This window comes from Oxyura jamaicensis, chromosome 6, assembly GCF_011077185.1.
Source record: "Oxyura jamaicensis isolate SHBP4307 breed ruddy duck chromosome 6, BPBGC_Ojam_1.0, whole genome shotgun sequence".
Classification (NCBI taxonomy): Eukaryota; Metazoa; Chordata; class Aves; order Anseriformes; family Anatidae; genus Oxyura; species Oxyura jamaicensis.
The window spans coordinates 23,533,494-23,560,566 of NC_048898.1; the positions used below are offsets into that span (position 1 = coordinate 23,533,494).

General features: G+C 45.4%; 2 protein-coding genes across 11 annotated transcripts in view; both read right to left on the reverse strand.

The window, feature by feature from the left end:
* The window catches only part of SH3PXD2A (SH3 and PX domains 2A), a 248,826-nt gene extending 235,936 nt beyond the window's left edge, over positions 1 to 12,890 (reverse strand). For all 4 annotated transcript variants that reach the window (XM_035329641.1, XM_035329642.1, XM_035329639.1 and 1 more), the window contains exon 1: positions 12,772 to 12,890. In XM_035329641.1, coding sequence (XP_035185532.1) covers positions 12,772 to 12,843 — 72 coding nt within the window. In that variant the 5' untranslated portion in view covers positions 12,844 to 12,890. The remainder of the gene's footprint in view (positions 1 to 12,771) is intronic.
* Positions 12,891 to 24,408: 11,518 nt separating this feature from the next.
* The window catches only part of STN1 (STN1 subunit of CST complex), a 40,528-nt gene continuing 37,863 nt past the window's right edge, over positions 24,409 to 27,073 (reverse strand). For all 7 annotated transcript variants that reach the window (XM_035329658.1, XM_035329661.1, XM_035329654.1 and 4 more), the window contains one exon: positions 24,409 to 25,892. In XM_035329658.1, the coding sequence (XP_035185549.1) occupies positions 25,735 to 25,892 (158 nt within the window). In that variant the 3' untranslated portion in view covers positions 24,409 to 25,734. The remainder of the gene's footprint in view (positions 25,893 to 27,073) is intronic.

Consider the following 27,073-nt stretch of genomic DNA (forward strand, 5'->3'; position numbering starts at 1 on the left):
TGCTCCACAGCTTTTAATTACACAGTGTGGAAAAAAAAAAAAAAAAAAAAAAAACAACACACATTTAATTTAATCCCACCTCCTACCCAAGAATGCCCTAATTCCTGCACCATTGCCGAGAGGCCGAACCTGTTTCTCTCCATCATCTGTTTGTCCCTGTACCACAAAAACCTAGGATCTGCATACAAACAAGCATCTCTTTCTCTCCCTTTCCTCTGCTTCTAGAGTACTTCAGCTGATTCAGGATATCATTTCGGACAGATCTTACTATGAGAAGGACTGGACCACTGCCAACCTCAGAAAAACAAACTAGAGCTAGAGATGGAAGACTTGTTTGGTTTAAGCAGATTAGCTCCCAGCCACTGAAGGTAACTTTATAAATCTTTACTTTCAAATCCTTTGCAGAGACAGATGAAATAAGTCTAGAAGCAAAACAAGGAACAACAGTTACAAGAATGGTATGAATGGCTTTATTTCATCTCTGGTGAGTGTTGTTTCTGAAAACTAAGGAAGTTAATTTATAACGTTAGCAATTTGACAACCACTTTATTTAACAGGAACTCGGCTATTGTGTTTGAAACAAACGGGAGCTACCATGAGAAGAAGGATTGCCACTGGCTATGACTTGGCTATTATTTTATCACTAAGGCTGCAAAACCCCTCAGCTTGTCTTGCATGAGGAAAGTCATGAATTTAAGAATTTGTTACGGCTAAAGTGACTGGAAAACGAAGCTTTACAAACAGGCATCTGCTAAACAGATACAGGAGCCCCATCTCAGACAAATAGGCCTGAAAGTGTTAGCCGCAACTTCTAGGCCCTACACATTTCCCACAAAGCTCCTGTGGGCTTTTGATGGGCACAGGGACCAGAACACAGCCAACAGTGGGAAGAAAGAGCCTGGGAACTCGGCTAACGACCCAAAGTGAATGGACATTCGCTGACGACAGCACTGTGAAGTTGGCTTTGGTGCTTGGCTTCTGGTACAACAATGACATAATGCTGTGTTTACTAGCAGGGAAATCTGAGGGTTGGAAATAGGTCTGTGAAAAAACCACTAACACGGTTTTCTGACAAGCCAACAGATTAACATCTATTGTCACTGGGGCAAGGCCAAACTCGCCTGGAAAAGGTCCAGGAGTTTGATGTCACTGAGAGGCTCGCAAGGACGTCAGCTGAAGAGCGTTCCCATGTCACCTCAGCACTCACTGCCGCATTACTGCCGAAAGCAAGCCATCAGCCAACATCACCACTCGTTTAACCCTTCCTATCACAACATGCAGCAAAAACCATGTGTTGGCCTTTCAGCAATAGAGCTTTGACTCAAATTTGCTACTGCTCACATTAACCAGATGCAAAAGATTGATAAAGGACCAAGCAGGAGAGGGTGCTGGCAGAAGAATGACACATTCGATCACGCTTGGACTGTCAGTCCTGAGTTAGAACTAACTATCATCTCTGCCCTTCTGTGAACGGAAGCAGTGGGCATCATTTCTTCATTTCACTCCTTAGGATGTTTTCAAGTCCCCTGTGACCCAAATCACATGGCCAGTTGCATCCTTCACTTGGTCTGAGTCAAAATCTTCATCATAACCCAGCCAACACCTCTTACGCATGCAGCAAGACAAAAGCCAAGAAGTTTCAGCTCCTCACCAAGATCAAACCCAAAGACACTCAAACTCCCACAGATGCCAGGGCCTGGAGACAAGCGATCACACTCTACTCACCAGATGAGTTAGAGCCCTGATGGCTTAGCATCATCATACGACAACTCAGTGGGCAGAGCCCTATAAAGCCCTTAACACACGGGGAAAGCTTGGAGCCACCTTTGTTCAGGTGCAAAGGCTGTTGGAAGCCCATCAATGCTATATTCTGTCCTTCTACAGACCCTCAAACACAGTGGAAGCTTTCAATGCTTGCTCACGAGATGCTCTTCAGTCCAGTTCTACTGTACCAGAAGGTCACCCAGAACTCCAGAGTTAAGATAAAAGGAAACAACACCATGGCAAGATTGGTCCTTCTTGGAAGAAGGAGGAAAAAAATAAAGTAAAAGAGTATTCTTAGGGTCTGTCCAGGACTCTGGCATCAGCTCCAGCAGGACCTAGAGATCCACTGCAAACATCTGTTTTCTATCCCATTTCTCTGGCCATGCCCTCTTCTTGCACAAAGACAGAGCCATGCAAACGTTAAAACAGAAGCACAACACACGCACACAAAACCTCACATCAAAACCCCAGTTCCTACCAAACAACTGCACACTTCCCCAACAAAAGAAGAGAAGAATTACGTAAACCAGTAATCCCAATGCTTATCGTGACCAACACCAGGGCACGCAGATGCACAGTGTTACCCACAGCTGGGCAGACCAGTAGAAACCACCCCCAGGGCTGCCCCAGACAAGCAATCTGGCTGACACCTTCAGCAGTGAGGCCACCGCTCCAAGTGGCAGTGCCCTGCTCCCATCCCCAGGAGTACAACCTCTGATCCTGCTCACTTGAGCTGGAATCTCAAGTTCTTCGAGAAAAAAAAAAAAAAAAAAGAGGCTTCATGTGAGAGGGAAGCACCTCTCGCATGCCACATCGCTCTGCAGTGCCACTAGCAAATTGCCAGTGCCATACAAAAAGCCACTGATCCTCAGGCAAAGAGAAGAGCAAGACGTTTAAAGACACAATGATTGACTTTTTTTCCCTGAACATGGGTACTGCATCCTCCAAGGGTTGTGACCCAGGACAAATTCACTTAAAATATTTTCAGTTAAAAACTATTGATACTTACCTCCCTTTACAAATCAGGGATGTCTACGTTCAAGGATGAAATGCAAGCTCCAGCTGCCCAGCACAGAAGCAGGTGGAAAGCTGCTTCCCCTAAACAGCCCTGAGTTTTGACACAGACTGTTACAATCACAGAGACAGCAGCAAAAGATTAAACAGAAAATTTCTTCTAGAGCAGTAACAGCTGAGAGATGAGACTCCTCCATATGCCTCACGTGAGAGTATGTTAGAGGCTGGTTACTGCTCTACATATGAGCAAAACAACCTGCGTTGTCTTTATAAAAGATCACCTGCCAAAGCATTAGGGGAAAATATATTTGGATTTGGGGAAAGGAAAGAACTTATAAAGATTGTCCGGGGTTTGTACAATACCGAAGATACAGGATTGCTACCTTTCAGTATGTGGAAAAGCAGCATGCATGTTCCTCTGGTAATATTCACTTCTTATTCTTCTCTACTTCAGAAAATGGCTCTGATCTCCCATTAGTAAAAGAAAACAAGCAGCCCTTTCATTAATAAAGAGACATATTAGTACCGATGTTCAATGTTGGTTCAGGGATTCTGATAGTTTTGCCCGAGATATATATACACACATACATACACACACAAATACATACATATATACACACACATACACGCACAGTTTCCCTGCTACTCCTGCCTTTACTATCCCACAAACCAGACCCAGAGCTTGTTTTAATCCCACTTAGGAAAACGCTGAACTCCAGGCTTTCCTCCTGTGACACGCTCGGGAGAAGGGAGGGAGGGAGATGCACTTAATCGGCTCTCTGTGGCTTTCTTCCAGGAAAATACTTCACATATCCTTGTTTGTTTTTAAATTCTAAGTGATTTTAATGCCGGTGAAAGTTGCTGGAGTGACAGCCCTGGGAAACTGCAGGCCTCCAAACTGAGGCGGTAGCAGGGGCTGTGCCAGCTGCCCTGCTCCTGCTGGAGGCTGGGAGCTCCGCTGGCTCTCGCAGCATCCATCCCACGAAGAGCTGTTCCCCTGCTCAAGAGGAAGCAGGTGTCAGAGTGCCAAACTTCCAGGCCAAGGAAACGCGCTGAGCTCAGCGGCAGTGCAACAAAGTACTCGCAGGGCAGGGGAATGGAAGATAACAAAATTGTTTCTCAGAGTATTTTGTTTGAGGTGACAGAGCTCTACATGTCCATCCACTGGAACAGCCCATCATGACCATATAGGTAGGTGAAGTTATAAGCAATAATAGAACAGCTTGAGCTAAGGAGATGGAAAATCTCATGTTGAGGAAGCAGTTAGAAATTCTTATCTTCGTGGAGTAGGGAAAATGGTAATTCAGGTGCTCTCTGCTGCAAGGGGTGCCTGCCCAGAGGACTTCACCTGGGCTGCTGAGCTTCACTGACAGGGAATACAGACACTGCAGACAGCGTCTCCCTGTCTCCTGCCAAGCCAGCTCCCCAGAAAGACCATCCTCCTCACATCACTCCAAATACTTCCACAGACCCTGGGATTGCAAGACGAGGGAATGCCCTAGAGGAACAGGCTGACAGCCAAGAAGCATGCCCGGCATCCTCAATGTGCATTTCCTCAGAGAGGAACGTGGCTTTTGTATCAGCCCATTCATTACCATGCCTGCCAAGCGCTGGTAGGGAAGCAGCGGTCTGACCCCTTTTCCGCACAGCAACACGACCCTGCCAGTGTGCAGCCACCGCTCCAAGGGGTGGAACGGCTGGGAGAGGTGATCAGTCAGCCCCTAGGTACCACATCCATCCTCACGCTTTTCAAAAGGTAAATCCTATCTGCCTTGCAGCAGAGCACGCTGAGATGCAGAGGTTAAACAAACAGCCCAAGGCACAACACGGCTAAAGACCAGCGAGCTCTCCTACAACACTGCAAGGTGTCTTGTCTGTACCACATTGGGTGTTAGTTGCAAACTTTAATGCATGAAGTTGATAAATCATCCAGGAAGGCTTGATTTGTAGGCATGCTTCCAGTATTTCAGGAGCAGCTGTGGAGGACTTCTGTAAAGGAGACAGAACAGAACAGCAGCGTGGAGCTCCTGCTTACACAGGAGCTATGGTTAACACTGGTTTTACACGTTTCTCCTGATGAATGTAAGCCTGGATGTTTTTCTTACATACAAGCTAGTATCAAGCCTATAAAAATGTTCTACTGAGTGCTGAGAGCCTAGGAGCCCAGTGCATCACTGCGTTTGGCTGGTGTGGTTTACAGGAAAAATAAAACACAGCCCACTGGTCAGAGAAACCATAAGAGCAACATTTCAAAACATAGTTATTGCTAGTTACGTTTCAAACACAGTATATCCAGGACTGTACACACATTTATGGACACTTAAAGTCTGTCAACATTTTGTTCCATCCAACGAGTCAGCCACCACAAACTGAAGAAGTTCATGATGATAACAAATATGACTACGCAGCATTACAGCCTTATTGGGAAACCACGGTACGCCCTGACCCTCTGCTCGCTGTCAGTGACTACTGAGACCACTAAGAACACGCTGAAGCTTTATGAAGCTAAGAACACGCTGAGCAGTATGTGAAGTTGTGACGAAGGCACAGATTTGGGGATGTATGTTCTGCCCACACAAGTAGAAAGTTCCCAGTCTGGCAGTTGGTTGGTTAGCCACACACTCTCCAAACAGCTGGAACATGGAATAGCTTGGCAAAAATCAGCAGCTAAATAAAACCAAGAGAAGAACATTTTACAAGTGTCACAAAGGTCATTCCACGCATGACAGCACCAGGTAACACCACCACATTCAGGCACTTACAGGTATTACAATGAACAGGATCTTTCTGCTCTGCCTTCACTCCGGAGTAATTTGATGTCTTATTACATTATCCTTCCTTATGTTATCCTTCTTCACCTTTGCAATTCAGTGTCCACTGCTTAATCAAGAGTCAAGACAAACATTCAGGTTTGACTGCATGCTTCTTAGAACAAAACTATCCCTGCTTTGTACTAAAGGCTTTTATACATTCAAAAAAAATATAAATACATACAGTAAGTACACCACATTACTGAATGTGACTCGGAAAGACTGACTGGGTTGTTATTATTCAAAGGGAAGGCAGTACAAAGGAAAAGTAAGCAGGGGGAAGGTTCTAATTAGGTTGAGACGTTCCTCTTCAGAATCCTTTCAGGTAAAGAAATCCACCCTGTTTTCTTTTGCCTTTCCCCTTCCCACTCCCCCAAAAAGTGATGATGCCCCCACCCAGAAGAGAGTATCAAAGATCCTGGAGAGCCGTTTATGCTTTTATAGTCAAGAGAAAAGGAGATGCATTATGCTTAAAAACCAAGCAAATAAAAATAATTAAAAAAACACATGGTATTTACTGACTTCTGAGTAAAATGTTCAATAAAGCCTCTCTAAAAAGGTGTGAGCCAAAGCCCAGGGAAGCTACTGGGAGTTTTTTCCGTTGACATGCCTATATTTTGGTCTCGACTCAACCTGATTAAGCAGCAGACACCTCCAATTTCAAACAGTATGCTACTGTGTAGCTCTCTGCCTTTTTCATGCAATATTTATAAAGCATGCTCCAGGCCAGAAGGTGCCACTTGGAGCTACAAGAAAGCATTCAGCTTCACAATGCCAAGCCAGGTACGGCGCTGCCAGCCCCCTCTAATAATTCTGCTCTTTTCCGTGGTATCTGGGAACCAATTCCCTTTGTGCGAGCAGGCTCCAATTAAGAGGACACAACATAAAAAAGGAAAATAAAAAAAACAACATCTCACATTAGAAGGTCCAGCTGTTTCCTCCCAGTTGACTAAATTAGAGAGCTTGTACGTCACCTCCTGCCTCAGGTAGGGTCACATTGAATCCCTCTTCCTGTTTAATCCACATAAAATGGGAAATGGTTTTTGAGGAAGACAATGGCAGAATATGAGGGTATTTTTTCAGGCTGTGTACTTTTATCAGATAAAGTGCAAGACTGCTTTAACAGCCAAAGAAAAAAATAGAAAACGCTTCCACACGCTTTATGGGTGGCTGTGGGCCCCATCACCTAACTTCTCTTTGCCACATCTTCCCAAATGAGCCCAATACCAGCACACACCCTACCTGGCAGGGACGGGAGGAGGGCAGTGCATTGAGATGCTCATGAACAGGGCAGGATCAGTGCACAGGACCACAGACAGGCTGCTGTGGGATGCAGGAAGCCTTGGCTCCATTCCCTATTTCATCATTTGCTTCCTTCGGATGTCTGCTCATTTCTCTCTTCAGTCTCCTCCTCTGGGAGAAGGGCACGATTTCAGTCCCTCAATTCCTCTCCCTTCTAGCTCAAAGCTGCCAAACTGGAGTAATTCTGACCAGCAAACCCTGAAAGTTGTGTTGCACAAGTGGGCCCTGGCACCCGTCCACCCACCCACATACTCGGGGCTCTCCAGAAGCCACAGAGGCCACCCTGCAGCTCGCAGCGGCTGAAAGTGTTTCTGCTGTCCCTTAGGCCTACACTGCCCTGGTAACCAAGTCCCGGTTATAGTCAGCAGGGGCATCCCAGTCACTTTTAAAATGGAACTCGGAGGCTTTTGGAGCCGTTACCCCCAGCTCACAGGCTTGCTAAAAGCTTTCCAGTGACTTTCCTTTTGGCCGCCCTCCCGACGCGCCACAGGCCTAACTCCAGGAGAGGCAACGCAGACGGCCTGCTGGGGCTCAGAGCCTCCTGCAGTATCTCATCCTGTCCTATGCACGACAAACCAGGACAACTACCTCGTGTTTCTATTGGTTTTAATCTACTTCTAAGGCTGGGGGCAGCCATTCACTTGGCAAACTGGTGAATTTAGATATCCCTGCCTCTTGGCTTAGCGTTACCCACCCACAGCTCCAGTGGAGGGAAGGCCTGTGAGCACTCCTTAACCTGGTGGGTCACCCCGCTGCCTTCTGAGGAAGCTTTCAGTTTTAGAGGTAATAACTGCCAGACAGGGCATGATGAAAAGCAGGTAGATGCCTAAAGTATCTCAGCTGCTTTGCAAGTATGCCTTGAACAAACTCAAAGGGCTGTGCATCTCTTGGGTGCTTCCTAAGGTAAGGTAACATAGAAAAGGCCTCAAAGGCAGATTCACTTCCAGATATGACACTGGGAGAGCAAGAGGGTGCTGAGAGAGGGCAGAAAGTCAATCTTCCGTGGCACTGAACAGAAAAAAAATGGATGTCACACCGGCATTATAAAACAGTGGTGCATGAATAATAATAATGATAATAAAAAGCAACAGGATGCAACATCTGATGTTAGAGAATAATTTTGCTTCCATGAGCAACACTTCCACCAACAACTGGTTACAGTGCTAAGGAAGTGAGCAGTACTCTGAGCACTTGTGGGTGCAGGCAGCTTTGGACTAGAGAGGATTGATCTCTCCCTCTTGCTACTTCAGCCATTAGGGAGCAGGGACAAAGAGTTGAACTAACCTGCAGAGAGCTGTCTAGCCACAGCTTCCAGATCTGTTTTAGAAATACTGACTTTTTATCTTCCCATCATCCTACCAGACCTAAAAACAGTGTAAGATTTACACTTCAAACAGGCAGAGCAGTGGAAGTCATCCTTGAAAGACACAGGTCTGCCCCAGCAGGGTGGTGGTCCTGATACAGAGAAAGGCAGAGCAAGGGAGAGGGAATTCTACCTGGCTGGCCTTCTCCTGAGCTCTCCTTTGCTCCAGGCACAGGGATCACAGCCATTTTTGACATAACCCTTGCCAGTACTCAGAAGTTCAGTTCTGAGGAATGATGAAGTCACAGAGAAGCCTACTAATTTTCTGGCTTCCTCCCAGCACCCCAAGCAAAGATAATAGTAATAATAATAATAATTCAGACCAGTGAGTCAAGCTGGATCGTGGGCCCTTGAAAGAAAGCCACAGACAGCTTCCTGTTGGGGGGAAAAGGAGAGGGCAGAAAATGGAACAGAAGTCCTAAATAGGTAATCCATCTGCTCATGTAACATCTCCTTTTGCTTCACATCAAGTCCCTCACAGCGTCCACCTGCAGGACGCCAGCTCCAGGCGCATCATATCCTCATGTCCAGCTCACCTCACACTGGAAGAGATGTGGCTCACAATCTCTAGCTCTGCTAATTAAAAGAGTAAAAATAATAATAATTAAAAAAAAAAAGCCAGGCTGAGTTCATCTTCTTACTCTGAGCTACTGACACTCCGAGAACAAGAATCAGGGCTGCACTGGATGACCCCTGTAGGGGGAAATTCAACTCCTTCTGCCACGGTGCTGTGAAGAACCAACAAATACCCTTGCCACTAAACCCATGACTACACTCATGTGGCAGAGAGCCTCCTATGAAGAGTCCATCACAAGTCATTCAGAGGTGGCATTAGGAAAAGATTACCGTGCAAAAGGTCTGGGACAGTATGCAGGCACCTTATGACTAAAATCAGCAATGCACCTCGCTCATTTGACTGGAAAGAGATGGAGAAGCCAATTCTAAAGCAAGAACATTTTACTTTCCCTCTGTGCTAAACAAAGCTGAAACCACACAAAGCCCCACTACAAGAGGAGCAGAGCAGTGCTGGAAGAGGAAATCTACTGATGTGCATATCCCTACCCTCAGAATAACACAGGCACACTTAGAGACCTCAGAAATGACCTCAGGCATATAAATGTCTGCTGAGATAATGCACATCACTAATCAGCCCTTTGTGGAAAAGCAAGTGGTCAGGAAGGGCTGGGGAGGAGCCTGTTAATTTGGCTTCTAATGAATGTTTGCCATTACCCAGCTTGCCGTGAAGCTGGGAACAGGTGAAGGTGCTAACCCCTCCTCACCTTCCTGAGTGCAGGATCAAGCACATCTGGTAGGCAGAGGCACCCTGCAGGGCTCCTAAAGGAGGCAGACAGGCGGTAACTAAGCTATCTGTCTGAAAATAGCCTGGAAGCAGAGAGGGGAGGGGAGCCTGGCTTGTTTAAGCCCCTCTAGGAAGGGTTAAGGGAGGCAAGCATCAACAGTGGGTCTTTTTAAATAGAGAAACCATTTCTGGTTTGGGATCGTTAATTCACACAATCACACTTTTAGATTAAAAGTGAGAGAAGCAACCCCAAAACTGACCAAATTTCCATGCAACTGAGAGAGAGACTTTAGGAGCATTTAAAATTTAGGAGAGGGTAGAAAAGGGATTTGGATTTTGTTACCAGTTTTTTTGCTTTAGAATGATTAACTGACACCATTAACCATTAAAAGAAGTGTCCTAATTCACCCAGCTTCATCACAGCATTGCTCAGCCAAAGCACAACCCCCATTGTGCCAAGGGTCTTTGCATCAAACCCAGACTTGACCTTCCTGACATTGTTCTTGTTTTTTAGAAAAAAGGGAGAAAGCAATGAGATTTAGCATTTTCACAGTATCATCAAGTGCAAATTAATTTTAAAAAGACCACCTGTATGGAGAAAGAATAGGAAATAAATTCAGAAAATCAGAAGTTGTAGGAACAGTAGTAGCTTATATTAGCAACACACCATACAAGAGGTATGTGGCTACTAGTCCAGCCTCCTGTTTATCCTTCCACATGCTGCTGTCCAGGCAAGCCAAGCGGGATGCAGAGGGAGGCACTGCAGACCCCTTCCCTAGCTGTGGTCCCCTAGGGAGGACAGCTGCCTGGGTTCCTATCAAACAGCACTGGATCTAGGATTTGCGTCTCTACCCATGCGCAGAGCCCTACAAGTCTTCCAGTGAGGTATTAATCTCTTTTGAAGTGTCACGCACAGGGCTCACAGCAGATGATATGCAAAGCCATCTTCTTACTTTTACTTTCTTGAGTCAAGGCCACAAAAGCTATGCTCGTATCATCAAAGACATCTGCTCCAGAGAATGATCCTTGGCATCTAGGCCAAGCAGTGCAGGCGATTACGTGCTACTCACATTTAGCCCTCTCCACGTGCCTACACTGCCTAAGATCTGCCTCCATCTCTCCAGACTCCACCATGGCCCCGAAAGATCGCAATTAAAAAGGAAAGGGGCTCAGGTCACACCACCTCAAATACCCACATCACCATCCTCTAGAGAAAAACATCATTAATCTGATGCCACGAAGTGTCGCGTGGCCTTAAGGGCTGTATGGTATTACAGAGCCAATATACGGCAGAACACACCGAGCTTCGCACTGTCCAAAGTATACACGGGCAACGGAAGGAACTAAATCCCAAGCCACCTTTATGTTCATCGTGGAAGAAAATAGTTGCATTGCGGTGTAAAAGAGGGCAGAAACTAGCAGCCAGTGGATCAGATCCAAGGAGTTAAATTCTTTGACAGCGTTGGTTCACCCTGAGTGAATTACTCAGCCAGAGCCAGATGAAAGCTGCAGCACATACATCTGCAGTAATCTAGGAAACAAAGAAGCAGCCAAGACTTCTGGACCCACGGGTTAAATTCACTCATCTAAAAGAAAGAGATTCACAAGGACATAGATCATTTTTAATTGAATTATGCCAATGCTTGTTTGTGAACCAAAATCCATTGTGCTGAACACTGTTCAGCCAGTCAGTCAGTTGGACAAAAGGCAGACACAACACCATTCACACAACAAACCGTTTAGTTTGCCATTTTTTGGCCAAGAACTAGACACACAGGGATATGGAACTGTTGTGCAGAAGACAATATTAGAATCAGCGTATGGAGAGTGGAGGGAAGGGGGAGAAATAGGTTTCTCACTAGAAGCCCTGTGGAAAGCTGCTTGTAGCAGCTCGGGTTACTGTTGGTAAAACACAGTAACAATAATCATTGAGGAAACACCTAAGCTTTTCTGCAGGAGAACAAGAGAAATATTTTGTTTCACACCTGACAATACAGGATTTAAATCCCCATTCTCTTATTTTCCAACAAATAAGAAATTAACTTCAATTTCTCTTGGTGATCAGGAAGCTATTGTTCCCAGGTCCTTTGCATAACTTGCTGCTTGGCAGACATACTTCTCTACAGAGGCTCCAGAGCCTCTTTTGCCAAATCGCAGCCACCTTTCAGGTGAGATAACAGCCTGCAGTGGTGTCAGCCACAACTCAGTGACAACTTCCAAAAGCAGTAGTAGTCTCTCCCGCCCGGAAGCGGTGAATGAATAATAGCCTGAGCGCCCAGGTCCAGCTGGCAAGCTGAGAGGACGAGACCTGGAGCTTCCACCCCTATGAATGGGGCACAAGATGTTTAGTTGCACAGCGGATCAGAGCTTCAGCTTCACAACTGCAAATCAGCATCTCTCAGCAACATAGTGCCCTCTAGCCTTAAAGTGGGTTACAGTTGATGCCTCAGAGGAAAAAGCTCAGCGATATGAAATGCTAATGCAAAGTTTCACGTCCAATCTTTGGTCTTACCTTTCAGGTAACCCATTCAAACACCAACCAGCTCCAAAGAAAGCTGGCAGATGTGCAGTGCCAGGACAAACAGTGTACTCAGAGGGGTTTCACACCAGATGCAGCACCCCTTGGGTTTTTGCTTACCGAAGCAGGGTGATTTACCTTCTGTATACACAAAACCTAACCTGTGTATCTAAACGCAGGTCGTATTTTGAGAAGTTAAGGACTATGTATAACTAAAACCCAGAAACAGAGCCAAGAAATTAAGAAAATGTCTTTTCTAATTATGTGGATGGGCAAAAGCTACTCCACCGTGAACTCCTGCAGGCAAAGAGCCTTCCACATGACACCCTGCAGCAGCAGGGTCTGGGAGGTTGTTAAACCTCGCCTGATGCCGCTCTGTTAGCGGCAAGGTGCGAAAAGAGGAAGGCAAACGCGAGATGAAAGCGAACCCACATGCTGAGGTGCCTTGATAACCAGCCAACCTTGTCCACCTCCCCCCCACCCCCAAAAAAACAAAAAAAAAAAAAAAGAAAGGTCTCGCTGTAACTTTCTGGGAGAAAAGAAGCAAAGCCTCGTTCAGCACCTCTGGCTCGGTGACCCTACAGTAGGTGCTGGGCAGTGCCTGGGATGGAGGCAGCGCGGAGGACAGCGTCCCGTCCTGTGCTGGCAGGGCACACACACACCCCGCAGCCCCCCCCGGGCGCTGCCCCCCGCCACTCACGTAGTGCTTCGAGGGGTTCCTCCGCTTCTCCACGTCCACCACGTTGGCGTCCAGCACGCTGTAGGACAGCATCGCGGCGCTCCTCCCGGCGGGGCTCCCGCCGGCTCCCTGCACCCTCCGGCCGCGCTGCCCGCCGCCGCGATGCCGGCCGGCGGGGCGGGCGGGCAGGAGGGAGGAGGAGGATGCCCCGCTCCCGGCTCCGACTCCGCCCCGCGCCGCGGCGGCTCCTCTCCTTTCCCCTTCTCTCCCCTTCCCTCCCCTCCCTCCGGTCAGGCTCCGCGCCCTGCCCGCAGCCTCCGGCTCGGCGGCGGCTCCGGCGGGAGGAGCAGGGCTCGGCCGCCGTCCCCGCCCCAGGGCGGCCCCCGGCGGGACGGGGCCTGAGGGGAGCGGGAGCCGCCGCCCCCGGGTGCTGGTGGCGGTGGGGAGCGGGGGGCGCGGCCTGCCCTGAGATGGCGGCCGCCCGCTGCCTGCCGGCGGGGGTCTCCTCACGCGTCCCCTCACGGATCCCTCGCACATCTCTCCCCAGCCCGCTGCCTCAGCCCGCCCTTCAGGAGGTCCCCAGGGGCTGAGGAGGGCTCGAGAAGGGTGGGGTCCCTCAGGGCATTCCGTCGTTGCAAAAAGTGTCTAAAATACAACCGGCCAAGGTCACACCAGAAACACAAGGGTCTGAGCCAAGCCCTCAGCCCACAAGGCCCAAGGTTTACAACTGCTGAGGGAGGTTGGCAATGCCCTGGCCCCCTACCCAGTGATGAAAGGTGGAGGGAGGTTGCACAGGCTATCACCGGGGCTTTTAGAGTGATAACCCTATTTCATCTCTTTGTATATACATACATTGTGAAACAACCCTTATCCTCTCCTGGTCACACTTCAAGAAGAGCTTGCCCTAGAAATTTCAGGGTGTTCTTATTCAGTAACGTGTCATTACTTTGCATATGATTATTCTGGAGGCAGTTACCTCAGAAAAGGTAACTTGCATGTGATCTCCCAGCCAGCAGCTCGCTTTATGAAGTTCATTAGCCATTCACCCAATGAACTGAAGTCACTAAGATCTTGATTTCCTCCGCAGACTGAAGTGTCTTCAATCGCAGCCTGAACAGATTTTCCAGTAAGCTCCCTAAGCACTGCTGACAGCTGCAGACCTGCAAGTCTGGGAGTATGGAAAGGTCCCAGCTCGTGGCAAAGGAAAGTCCCCTATTTACAGTGACAGAACGGTCAATCTCAATGGGATTTCACTATGTGCTCTCTAAGTGCATTACCTGAATCACAATTTTTGTACTGCATTATTAGCCCTTCAGCAACGATCATAAATAAGATACAGACTGGAATCACAAAGTTGCAGATATCTAAGCCTGAAGGCTGATGTTTCAAAGTGAGGAAGTCCATAGCTGGTTTCCACAAGCAGCTTAAAAAAGCAAGGAAAAATATGAGCAACGCCACCAGCATACAGGTATGTGCCTTCCTTCCAGCCTGCAGAGAGGAGGATGCTTGGACCCAGCCTTCTCCTCCCTCCTCAGCTGCTACACCCAGTCCACCAAAACTAGTGAGCTGATAGAACAAGTTAAATTTGTGATGTCCCCTTCCAGGCATGGAGCATATGCTAGACCAACTCTTGGTGATGGGATAGGAGAGGAGACGTGCCCACCTCTATTGTCACTTTTTCCTTCCAGTGCACTCCCTTCTCTCCTCTTTGAGGGACATCCCACCTCTAACCCTCATGCATGACACAAGGCAGTATAGCAATTATTTACATTAGAAACCTTTACTGTTTAGACTGGCCAAGAAGTCCCTGGTGTGCAGCGCAAACAAAGAAAATTCTTTCCCGACAATGTAAATACTCAAATAACCCATTGATAAAAATATGCCCAGCATGATAAGTCTCCTGGGTCTCAGATGCCTCTTTCCTGTGAGCCATTATCAATATACATTACACATTTCATCCCCTTCTCCTATTATCCTATCCAAAAAAGAATAAAGGTTCCCCCCATCATTAAAAACACTCAGGGTTTGTTTAAAATCAGCTTTCAAAACATTTCATTGTGAGGGAAAAAGAAAAAAATACATCATTCTCCAAACACTTTGCCCCATCCTTCCTGACATTCTTACTAATCTGCATCTTCTTATGGGTATTCTCATTTGTTCTTGCGAGGAAGGAGCTGCTATTTTCAGGCAAACCTTAATGATGCTTTGGGGTTTGTGCTCCCTTAGTGACTACCCTGTACTTTCACAGCATCTGGTCCCGTTCACCTTTCCTCTGTTCAAGGCAACTTAATTCCCCCCTGTTCCAGACAACCTTCTCCAGCTGCAAAGCCTACCCAGCCCTTGTCAGATCTGGCTCCCCTCCTCCTGTTGTCTGCTGATTTTGCTCTCATTGTCACCTTCTGCTCTCCTTGTTTGCTTGCTGCATCCAACCATCTACATAGGAAAAAAAAAAAATGTATGTTGCTAGGGGCATGGATTGTTCTTCTAAAATATGTACAACACCCAGTCTAGTGGGAGTCTGATCCCAGGCTATTGCAAGACTGGCAGAAAATAACCAAAACCCCTTATTATGCTGCAGGCTTGGGAAAATCGGCTCCTCTCTTAGGCAGCAGCTGGGAAAATGGAGCTGACACTGCCTGCCTGGCCCTTGTGCTGGAGAGCCAGGCTTGGGCTGCTGGGTCTCAAGGAAAAGCACAGCAGGCTCGCTGGATGACTGGGCTCATGTGCTGAAGAGCTTGTACCTGACTGGGACCATGAAAACACAGACCAATGCACAGCCAGTTTGTAGAAAAATTACTAACTCTAGGTGTTTTAATCTTAAATCTCCTCGTTTTTATATTTCTTTCTTAAAGTCTCTCTTACTGAAGTCCTGTCACTCATGGGAGTATCACTACTAACAATCACTTTATTTTTAATGTGTATATTAATGTCAATATTAACAGCTGAGTTAATAATTCACCTTTACACATTCATGATTCCAGTAAAATCCACCTCAAGAGCTCCCCAGGAAATTCAGACTTCTGAAGACTGAGATAAAAGAGCTATTTGAAAAGCATTTTTCTACTGATTTGCTAGGTGAGTGCTGGGGCAAAGGATTTTTTTTTTTTTTGACTGAACAGGTAATAGCCTCACAGACCTAATACAGCCACAGCCCAGCAACCTCAATTTCGCTCCAATTACAGAAGAAACTGGTGCATGACAGAATGTGCGTGTGACGGTCTCAGAGCTGGAGCATGACTTGGGTTTTTATATTGCAAGAGAACTTTGTCATGCTGGCAAATCTTTTGTAAATAAGCATTAAAGTTGTAAATTGAAAACACTTGGATCATAAAAACAGTGAGAAAATAAAACAAGGGACGGACTCTTCTGTGCTCCATTAAGGCCATTTTTAATGCTTCTTATTAATTCGTGGCATATCGCTGTAGATAAGTAACCACCCCCACCCTCCCAAATATCATCCAGCACACTGTAGCCTAACAACCTTTTACGAGTGTCTCGAGTCACTGTTCAAAGACATTTCCTTCCTGCTTCTGCCTTTCTATTTGTCAGGGCTGGACAGCCAGGTCTGCCCTTGCGACAATCAAATGTTTTCCTGTCCCATTAAGAATGAGAAGCTCTAACGGTGCTCAGCACCTTGGGCGGAAGAAAAATGCCCTGTGAGCTCAGCCTCCTGGGGGAAGGGGAGTGAGTCGGTGCTGTGCATGACAGATTAGCCACACAACTCATTACTGGCAACTAGAGTTGCATGCATAATCTGCTAGACATGGTACTAGAGATGTGCCCCTTAGGGGTTTTTTGGCTCTGATGTGCAACAGCACAACACAGAGGCTTTGTTACACTCCCATCTCAGCTTCTGTACTCACAAAACCTCAGTTTCTTAAAAGGGTTGCTTGCCATGCAGTTCTTCCACTTCAGGTTTCCAACATACATGCCTTTTGATACAAGTGACAAGAATAGTAGAGCCTGTCTGGCATTCAAATCTCAAACTCTGAAAATACAAAGCATGATGCAATCTTTCTTCTTCTTTTTTTTTTTTTTTTCCTCCAAGTGAGCTGCATCTCATTTTCTTGGGAAATTACTGCTCTTGAAACGAAATTAACTCTTGAGATAAATATGCCCAGCTAATGTGGTAGAGGGAGCTGAAGTACCCAGCTGCAGTCCTGGCTGAGCAGCCCTGTAAACTCAGTCGCATGCCCCTTCCCCTCCCAGCCTCTGCACCAGAGCACACTGCTTTATCAGCCCATGTGCAACCCAGTATAACCAAGAAAACAAAATGATTATTCTCCCTGCTAGCTGTGTACGTGCTTTCCTAATGGCTAACAGCTTTTTCTTACACTGTAAGAGCTGCTTCACCCTCTCTACTTAAATTATAGATTATACTTTTCCTGAGGCAGCTTTCCTAGAATTTAACCTGTCCATTACTAATGTTATCTTTCAGTCCTCCCTTACTGGAGTTGTGGATGAAAGACTTCAACAGCAGTAAGTGCGTCACACGCTCTGCTTAGGGCAGTAGCAACAAACAGCAGACTGTTTTTCATCGACATACACCTTGTACTTTTCTGTTGTTATGAAGGTTTTGTAGATATCTGATGTCATGGTTAAAACAAATAAAAGAAAGCAAGCCCAAACCATGCTTTTCTTATGTCTTACATAAACATCAGGCTTACATTTGTGGCAGCTGAAGTTTTTCAAACTGATCACAGGTTTGGATTGGGATTCCCCAGGCTAATTCCCGGATGCTGTCCCAGACTTCAGTTGTGCTCACTGTTCTCAAGAGGACATTTCAAAGCCATTTTCTGCCTCAGTCTGCAAAAAAAAAATAAATGGCAATCTGTTGTTGAAAACGCAGGCTTGTTACAACCAAATTAGAACTAGGAAGAAGTATTCTTCATTTGCATTTTCTTCCCATGCAGCCTCTTAGCATACACATGGACACTGAGTCCTCTGTACTAATAGATTTAAAATTTCTACCAAGTCCTTTTAAACCTGAATTTCCTTGTTCACTGTTTTTACTCATGCAACCCCTTCTGAAGCGACAGTGATTTTATTACTTAGATCTTCTTGTGGAAGGCAAAGCTATGGTTTCTCCAGCAGGGGCTGGTGTAGGTGTGCTTTTCACCTGTGGAGTGTGGAGCAGTACCACTGGCTGGCATGCTATCCAGGTAATTCCAGTCATTTATTGGGATTTGGGCATGTATTAGGCTGTGTCCATGCAGCACAACAGACAAAACCCTAAAAATCATTTCACTATCAAGAACGTTTGTAAGCTGCTGGTGCAGCCGCTCTTTTCCTCTCCAGGCAGGTCTCTAAAAGGCAGCCAAACACACAGAGACTGCCTGTGGGACACGGGCGGGTTCTTCCTTCAGGACCATCTCCATCAAGCAGGAACAACATCTGGGTGACGTTGTCCTGAACATTAAAAGGCATTAAAATTATTAAAGATCAGGACATTGTCCTGATCTTTAAAGGCATTTTGGGGTGGCCAACTCTTACTTTAGCCTCTAACTTTGAGCAAAGGGATCAGTCTTTTCCGAAGAGACTAAGAACCCTGAAGAACGCAGGAACTGTAAAGGGACAGTGAAAGGAAGGCACAGAAAGAGCATTACTCCACTCTAGATAAGTATTACTCCACTCTAGATACATTTGTCCAGCTGTTTATGATAAATATTCTCTTACTCCGTATTTTTTCATGCCCTCATTTCCTTCCTTGCTTTCTATTTACAGAAAATAAAATAGTACAAGTCCTTGCTTTCATTACACGCAGCACCTGCTGCCTGGTCTGAAACAGATGTCTGAAGCATCATTAGGCAATTATTTCTTAGCCTTTTTCAACTGGACTAATTTCAAACATCTTTTTGCTAAATCCTCCTCCCTCTGCTTCCTCTCTAGTTCTCATCCTTTCCTACACTGGGGGTTCCAACAAAAACTCCTCTCTGTATCACTTTGCTCCTGTTATGTTTGTCCTGGATCACTGTACCCACAGAAGAACAAAGAGACAGACTACAACTACTTTGAACCAGGAATTAAGTTCAAGAGACATTCTTGGAGGGGAAAAGACAGACAAGGTATGGGAAGGAAACAATGAGAGAGTATTAGTCAGCAGTGGAGGCAGCAGCTTCAGAACCCCAGCTGGCTTGTCGTGGCTCAGTTCTTTGCGGACATTACAGCAAAGAAGAGTTTTACACACACGCAAGGCCAACTCCTACGCTCTCGCTGGGAATGACTTCGGATTTGGCAATAGGAGAAAAACCGAACTCTAAACACCCGTTTTCATCTCCCTACCACCTTCTATTTTGGCAAGAAAGCATGTTTTAAAATCAGGTAGGCCTGCAGGGCTTTGATGACTATTGCTGGGGAAGGCATTTGTGGGAACAGATTCCTCCCTCTTATTTCCAGGTATCACTGCAACATTTGGATGAGGTCTCCAGCACTGCGAGGAACTTCTCAGCTCGGTAACAGCCTTGGTGCATGCCATCAACTGTTAGGCAGTGACATACACTTGCAATTTATCTTGCCATGCTCCCAGCAGAGGTGGGACTACTCTCCTCTCTGCTTTACTTCTAATTTGGGGAAATTAAAAAGATGAATTAAGATTAAGGCTGAGACATCTAGTTCTTCTATCAAAGCAAGAGTTTAGCTGCAGCTATTCCTCCAGTTTTCAAGCAAGACAAGCAGATGTTTAGGCCCATACATGCTCGCACATTCACAGCTTGCTCATCCCAGGCGAAGCTGGCAGAGCGCTCCAGTTCGGGCTGGTAGGAAAGGAGCGTTCACTCTTCCAATCAATAACAAAAAGCAAGCTAAAACAAGAGTGCAGGAGATGTTGTGCCAGGTTAATTGGCACCACGCTGTTCAATGGTTCAACTCTTGCTGAAAATTGTTCCTTTAGGTTATTTCTTCCACTAGCAAATTCCAGGTTATGTTATGTTCAGGCAATCTTGTTAATCTGGGCTGGTTTCAACTTGTAAATTACTGTGACTGGATTAGTATAGTTGCCATAGCACATTAAAAAGGTATTAGCGGGAATGGGCTGGTGGCATCCCTAACAATCATAAATTCAACTCTCTACTCTGGCACAGATGCTGCACCTTTACCAGATTTTAAGTTCATTTGCAGTTCCCCATCATCAATGTCTGCCTTGGGGTGACCTCTGCTAGCCAACTTCAGGCAAAACAGCCTAGTCAGCTCTTAAAAAAGCACTGCGGAACAAATGGCTCTTGTGGCAGCAAAAGTTACAAAAAATGGGTTCTTTGAGATTGTTTTGTGCACGGTTTCTCTGGTGTTGTATGACTTTCTTCCTTCCCCCTTATTAGTAGCACTAATCTGAGCCTCCTTCTATCTGCGCATCCATTTTCTAGAAACGTGCAAGACCGTAATGTCATTGGGTCCTTCACTCTTCTTAGCTAGCCAACAGCTTACAAAATCACTTGAGGTGGTGGGGCAGAAGAGGTTGATAAATGCCCAAATGCACAGTATTACCACCTCCATCACACCACAGCATAACGACAGTTTCCCAGAGGGGAAAAAAAAAAAAAAAAGGCTAAACGGGGAGACACTAACTAGTAGATGCACAAACTAAAAGTCTCTGAAAGTCTGCCTCAACTTTACCAATCATGTCTGTGATGAAAGCTGCCTTGATTTGACACTTTAAAGTGTCAAGGAGAGGCGGATGGTTTCTGCCATCTGCAAGTACAGTGTGTACTTGCTCTAGTTTGGGCAAGATACAAGCATTTTAATTTTTAACTATGTTTATTTTCATGCTTGGATACAAGGAACCCACAATTAGAAACCTGGAGGGTGCTACTAGGTCGGGGGTCCTGGGAGGTAGGAGGAGGCTGTTTTCCTGAAATTGCAGCTCCTTCCTGCTGCACGCCATGTGGTGAAGGAGAGACCCCCTCCTGGGGCCTTGGGAAGAAGCAAGGAACAGCCTGCTGGAATCTGAAGGGGCTGCGAACCATGCCAGGTCAGTTAGGCAGAGGGATTATACCGGTGTCTGCAACTGTCAGAGGCTGACAAGGGTATCTGAGTTAGGAAAGAAAAAGGGAACCAAGCGGGGAGGAAGCAGGTTTGACCATGATCTGTGGTGCAGAGATGAACTGAGACTGTGAATGCAACGAAAGGCCTAATAAATGACAATTAGAGGAGAGAGTGGAGAGCAGAAACAGGTGACAGAAATTAGGAAGAAACCCTCTGTGCCTGATAGGGCATACAGCTGGGAATGAAACCCAAGATTCCTGACTCAGCATTTCCCTGCTGCCAACAAACATCCATAAAAATGTTTCCATAATGCTGGGGGCTCCTAGAGGATGGTATCCAATTATTATAACTACTCTTATCTCCCGTGGTGAACTTTTTTTTTTTGCTCACCAGCCTGCACTGTTGGGGCAGGAGGGATGGAGACTGTGCTCAAAGAGCAATAAAGAACACAGCACCACACCGAAAAAGGAAGTTTCAAAATTCAGGTTGCCTGTGGTGTCTGAACTTGCTCCCCTTCCATTTAGAGGTAAGTATAAAGATACGATCTTTGCTAGGCACATCTTTTCCCCAGTAAGCCACAGGATCGGCTCGCTCCCAAAGTAAACCAAACAGCATTTCTTTGACAAGCAGATTTTCAGTACTTTGTCTCCTAATTCTTCACATGGCTCCACACCTTACTGGCTGTTCATTAATGAATTGTTATTCTAGATAATGAAAAGCAACTTCTTCCGTGTATAGTGCTCTTCACTGAAATAAGCAAGTATGGACAGATCGACAGAAGTAAGAACTTGGGGTCATGTGGCCAATCTTTTTTTTTTTTTCCCTGCTTATTACTTTGAAAGAAAACCATTTCTCAGGTGGTTTGTGTAAAATACATACACCCATGAATACAAACTCATAATCCAAGGATTTGAGAACAAGAACACTCAGAAATCATTTTGGATTCCAGGAAAAAATATTCTATATGAATATAAACCAGGCGACCATAATTGCCTCATAGGACGTGGAGACTAAAAGACAAGACAGGCAAAGCAATATGCATTGAGAGAGAGAAAGATAAAGCAGTTAGTGAAAGTGGGGCTTGGATTAGAGCTAAGTCCCACTCCAGCATCTATCCATTCCCTCACTCCCACTCAGCAACAGTTCTTCTCTAACAGCTACCACTGACAGATCTCAAGAGCTTTTAATGACGAATGTTAACAAAAACTGGGGTTATGTGCTACAACCCAAGGAATTACACCATCCCCAATTTTCAAAAGAGGAAACTGAGGCGTGAAGCAACCTTATATTCTCTCTCACCTAAGCAGATAGCAGGAACTGAAGGTAGCCTCGTTCTGTTCTTTATTCTCTCTCCAGAAAAACAATCAGCTTATATTTAGCTAGAATAGAAAATTAAAATTCTTTGGCAATTTAAAACACTGCATTTCTATGGCAACATACCTTTTTAAGGTAATGTAAAAATGCTGACTGCTTTTTAAACCTGCATTTTACTTACCTGCCTTTTACAGCCATAACTGTTTCTATGGAAACTAGAACTGGCCATGAAGCAGTCCTACAACATGAATTCTCACTTGTCAGTTTTACCTTAAAGTGCCACCTTCAAAGTCCTTTAATAAACCAGTAGTGACTGCATTGCCTAAAGAGTTTTGACTGCATTGCCTAAAGAGTTTTCAAGTTAAACAAAACAAGAAAGCGTGCTTTCACTGAATGTTCCACACAATATTTTGTAGGTGTGGTCTAAATCTAAGAATTTTAACAGTGTGCGTGATACGACTCTCTTGGTTAAGGATACGATCTGTAAACAGAGAGACAGTTTATTAGCAGTAAAAGCCCTAGTGTGTGTAGTTAGACTTACATAAAGGTGACTTATACCAATATGGGTATGTCTAGACTGCTGTCACAGAAGCATACTGTAGAGATACTGACTAAATGGGTAAATCAGCCTACAGAGAGCTCTGTGCTCCCACGGCTAGCCACGGTTCTTCTGTGCAGACACATGCTTATGGTATTCCCCGTAGGTACAGGAGCGGGAATGCATTCAGAGTCAGCATTAGTCTGTGCTAGGTGGCTACCATGGAAAACAGAAAGTATGCAAGCTTAGGGCACAACTAGTCCATGCTGTTGTTCAGAATTAGAATCAGTATAACTTAAATCTAGACTCCTCCATTAACTTTTTACCTTGAACTTTCACTCTTGTAAAAACTGTAGGCTCTCTTGTGTACTTTCATATTATTTCCCTAACTTAAGGGGGAAAAAATATATTTTTTTCCTGTTCTTGGGGATCCATCTCCAACAGAACACACCCTCCATCACAGGAGTCCAGCACTGATAGCAAGGACCAACTTAAAAACTTCCAAGGACAGGTTCTTTCCAGAGTGACTTACCTGTTTTTCCCAAGAAGAGTTCCTCCCACCTCACCTCTAAGGCTTCACAGTTATCACTGCTTTTAAATCTCAACAGGCGCAGGACAAACAGGGTGGACACTTTATGTCTGCATCAACCACCGATGCTTAGAAAATAGGAGGCCAGACACTTCAGGCAGACTTTACACGTCTAAATACATCTAAACCACAGGAATTGCAGCATCAAAGCTGGAAGCAACAGAATACTTTAGATGCTGCATGTATGACTCTACAGGCTGCAAGGGATGAAGATACAATCCTATTTTGCTATGAACTTATTTTAAAGAGATCCTAAAGAGCAATACAATCTCTGCGCTCTCTTTTCCTTCAAGACTCAGCTACACAGAGCATCTCCCAAGAGATACCCAGCCCACTCACTTGGATGACACCCTCAGGAGATCCAGAGTCTCTCATTCTTCTAACCTAAGAGAAATGATCACCCTTCACACTGAGACAGCAGGATTCACTCAACCCTTTCCCCTGGCATTCCAAGGGGCGGGTCAGTTTAGTAAAATGAGATGCCACGCTCTTCCATGTGGTCCAAGACACCACATGCTCTCTTTTAAACTATCCTCAAACTCATGCCACATAGGCATCTTGTCCACAATCAAGCAGTAGTTAACTTCTGAAGCAAGCCCAAACCTTAAGCTGGGAACTGATACCTCAACCTACTCCTCCCGTTATCAGCCTTTGTTCTGAAGCATCACTTCCAACTGATCAGTATAAGAGAGCAGGAATCTGAAAAGCTCAACTCCCCCTTGACAATATGACCAAGCAGGCCTTTTAGTAGGCATCAATTGAACATGCACTTCCCCCCAGTACCACTTCCCTCAGTTTCTGGACTTATTTCCCTGCTTTCCAAAGATATCCATAGAAAATGAGTCTTCTACACTTCTTTCTTAATCCCTCTCTCCCTTATTTCCTTCTGCACAGGTACATCCTTTTGGCACCTGTCCAGGCCCATACCAAGATCTGCCTAGAAGGTACCTAACTCTTAACACAGCGGTAATGCTAAAATAGGCAGCCTGCAGGGAAGCCAGCTATTAAGCTCTGCAGCAAGTAGGGAAATTACAGTGAAATAATGACTCACGCATGGTTTTCCACTATGGACAAATGCACCATATCTTTAAGGCTGGAGTTTTCCACAGGCCTGTCAATGCAAATGCCAAATATTTCATCATGCTTTTCTCATAGCCTATATCTCACTGCAGCTATGGCTTGGAACGAGGCATATAATGTAACAGCAAACCAGAGACTTGGCACACATGGGGCTACTCACTGGCTTTCCTCATGCATATGGTTTATTTTTCCCTGCTATGTCAATCCTTATAGGGCTTTACCTCTACATCTGCCTCCTGGGAGCCTGCTAGTTCAACTGTTACAGGGAAGGTGCAGAGCAGCGAGCAAGGATACAGTTTTCCTTTTTATGCTTTTCAAATTGAAGGTATCACCTCCATACCATTAATTAGAGTACTTAGACAAGCCCCTGCTGCAGTAAACCCTCCAAGCAGATACTGAACAGCTCTAGGCTTTGAAACCTGTGGCACATACCAGAGTTTTGATTATTCCAGGTCAAATGCCTTGCATGGTAACCTTCTCCAGGCTGATCTTATTTCATTAATATCTTGTGTTCTACTGCAAGCATGGATATGTATAGTGTTTTTCCTGAAGGTGACAAGGAAGAAGATGCAAAAGGCAACAGGAAGCAAGAAGGTCACAGCAAGTCTTGCTGGTTTTCATATTTTCTTTTCCAAAGCACCTGATTTATGGTTTACCATTTGTGATGTAGAAAGCAATTTAAAAATAAACAGCAAAACAGTGGCTGATTTTGAGACTTCTTGTCTAAATAGAATCCACAATAACATGTGTCAGTAGTGCATGTGGTAGGCAGTAGAATCCAGACAAGCTTTACAAGCAGTGGAGAAGGCTGCAGGATGGGAAAGGGATGCTGGTCTTTATTCCTGGTCTTTATTCCTTTATTCCTGAATATGCTTTAGGAGTAGCATATCCATGCACGTTCAGGAATATACATATACATACATGGGGACACCAACAGGAAGGACAGGCAAACCTTTTGATTGTTTTCTTTCATGTGCTTTCTCTAGCTATTGGAAAGCATACATAAAAAGAACAGCTATTACCATATGGAAAGATCACAACATCAGTCTTTAAGCCAGAATGATGAGCCCTGACATGATCATTACTGTAAACAGTGCTCTTTAGCAGTGACTTCTCTTTAGGGCTCACCAGACGTAGATGCGAGAAGGCCATGTCACATCTTACTGTTTATCAGGGTAGGACATGCAGAGAAAATGTCCAGCTTCTTTTCCATCTCCCCTGCTGTGTTAGGACGTCCAGAATCAGTTTGATTCAACTTTCACTAGTAATAAGGAGGAAGTCAGCAAGAATATTAAAAAAAATATTTGGACAACTTCTCAGGAGCTGGACAAAAATAGCACTTGGAGAAGCAGAACGCTCTTCCCCCCCACCATCTAGACCACACTTGGTAATAGCAGTTTTTCAGTGTCAGAGTTCTGTCTCAACCATTCCTTATTCCTTACTTTATCCTGATTGGACCAGAACAAATATATCTTATCTTCCCTCTTCAAAATGCCATATAGTATCCTTCCATAGTGCTGACAACATCACTGTTACTCTCCAGCAGTTCCAAGACACGGTGCATCACCACTTCAGCCAGGCTGGGGTTGTAGTTCTGCCGAACACAACTCAGGACATGAAGAAAGTGGCAGCCTTTTTCAGCATCTGTAGGAAAAAGATTAAAAAATGAAAATGTAGCCAGGCACGGAGGACAGAACTCAGTCTAACTCCTTCTTTTTAACTATTATAGTCCAAATTAGTCGCAAGAATACAAACAGCTATCAGATGAAGGATGCCTTAAGTACTAAAGCAGAGATGCTCATGTTCAGAGGGAAGAGATCCAGTCTGTGCCTGCAGTTCTCCAATTACCAAATGTTCCCACTGACTTCGCTGGGAAGTGTCAGGGCTGTAACACTAATCATGAGTGTGAATGATAATCAGTCTTGCAAACAGTGCTCATACAGTACAACCTGATGAGGAGGATAACTTTAAGGCACCTCCACAGTCCACCTATACAAGCCATCCAGTTTCTGCAACTGCAGTTCATCGTGAACAGAAGACACCAAATGAAAAACCTTTTGCCTTTTGCCTGTATCCAGCATTACAACGGCTGGAACAGGAGGCAGGTCCGTGGCCAGATGTGACTACTTGCCCAACACTGTCATCTTGTGGAAAGAGTGTCACGGTGCAACTTTCGTTCAGCTAGCAATGCAATCCCATTCCTACACTTCAAACTTCTCCAACAATTATTGGAGTAGAAAGTCACAGAATTTCGGTATCAAGTTTTATCTCATTTTAAAGGGAACAAACCCTGAAAATGTACATGGGAGCAGAAATATAAAAACAATCTTCTTTCATAGAGAGCAAGTCAGAAACAGATGTCTTTAATGACTGCAGTACAGCATGCAGCAGCTACTATGTGCCTGATGGAGCCATTAATTGAAGCTCAGCTCCCTACCAACAATTTCTCCCCCACAGACCCTGCAAAGTCACTATCAGTGCTGCAGGATCCCAGTCTTTCCCTCAAGTTCTCAAAACAACAACAGAGACTGTTCTCCTCCATGGCTAACAATGGAAAACTGGCATAAATGAAGCACATTGACACAAGTGACTTTCCTCCACCTCAGCCCTCAGCTCAGATGACATAAGGTAAGTTTGATACAGCTAGTGAGAAATTTGCGTGCATTTCTGGGGCCAGGAAGATCCCTGTCCTATTTTGCTGCTGCTTTTGGTTTTATTTTAGCAAATCCCTAACTCTAGAATCAGCTAAGCCCCAGAACTGCCTTAGAAGCTGCTGAGAAAAGTCACAGGTAGATGTCACTGCCTTAGAAGCTGCTGAGAAAAGT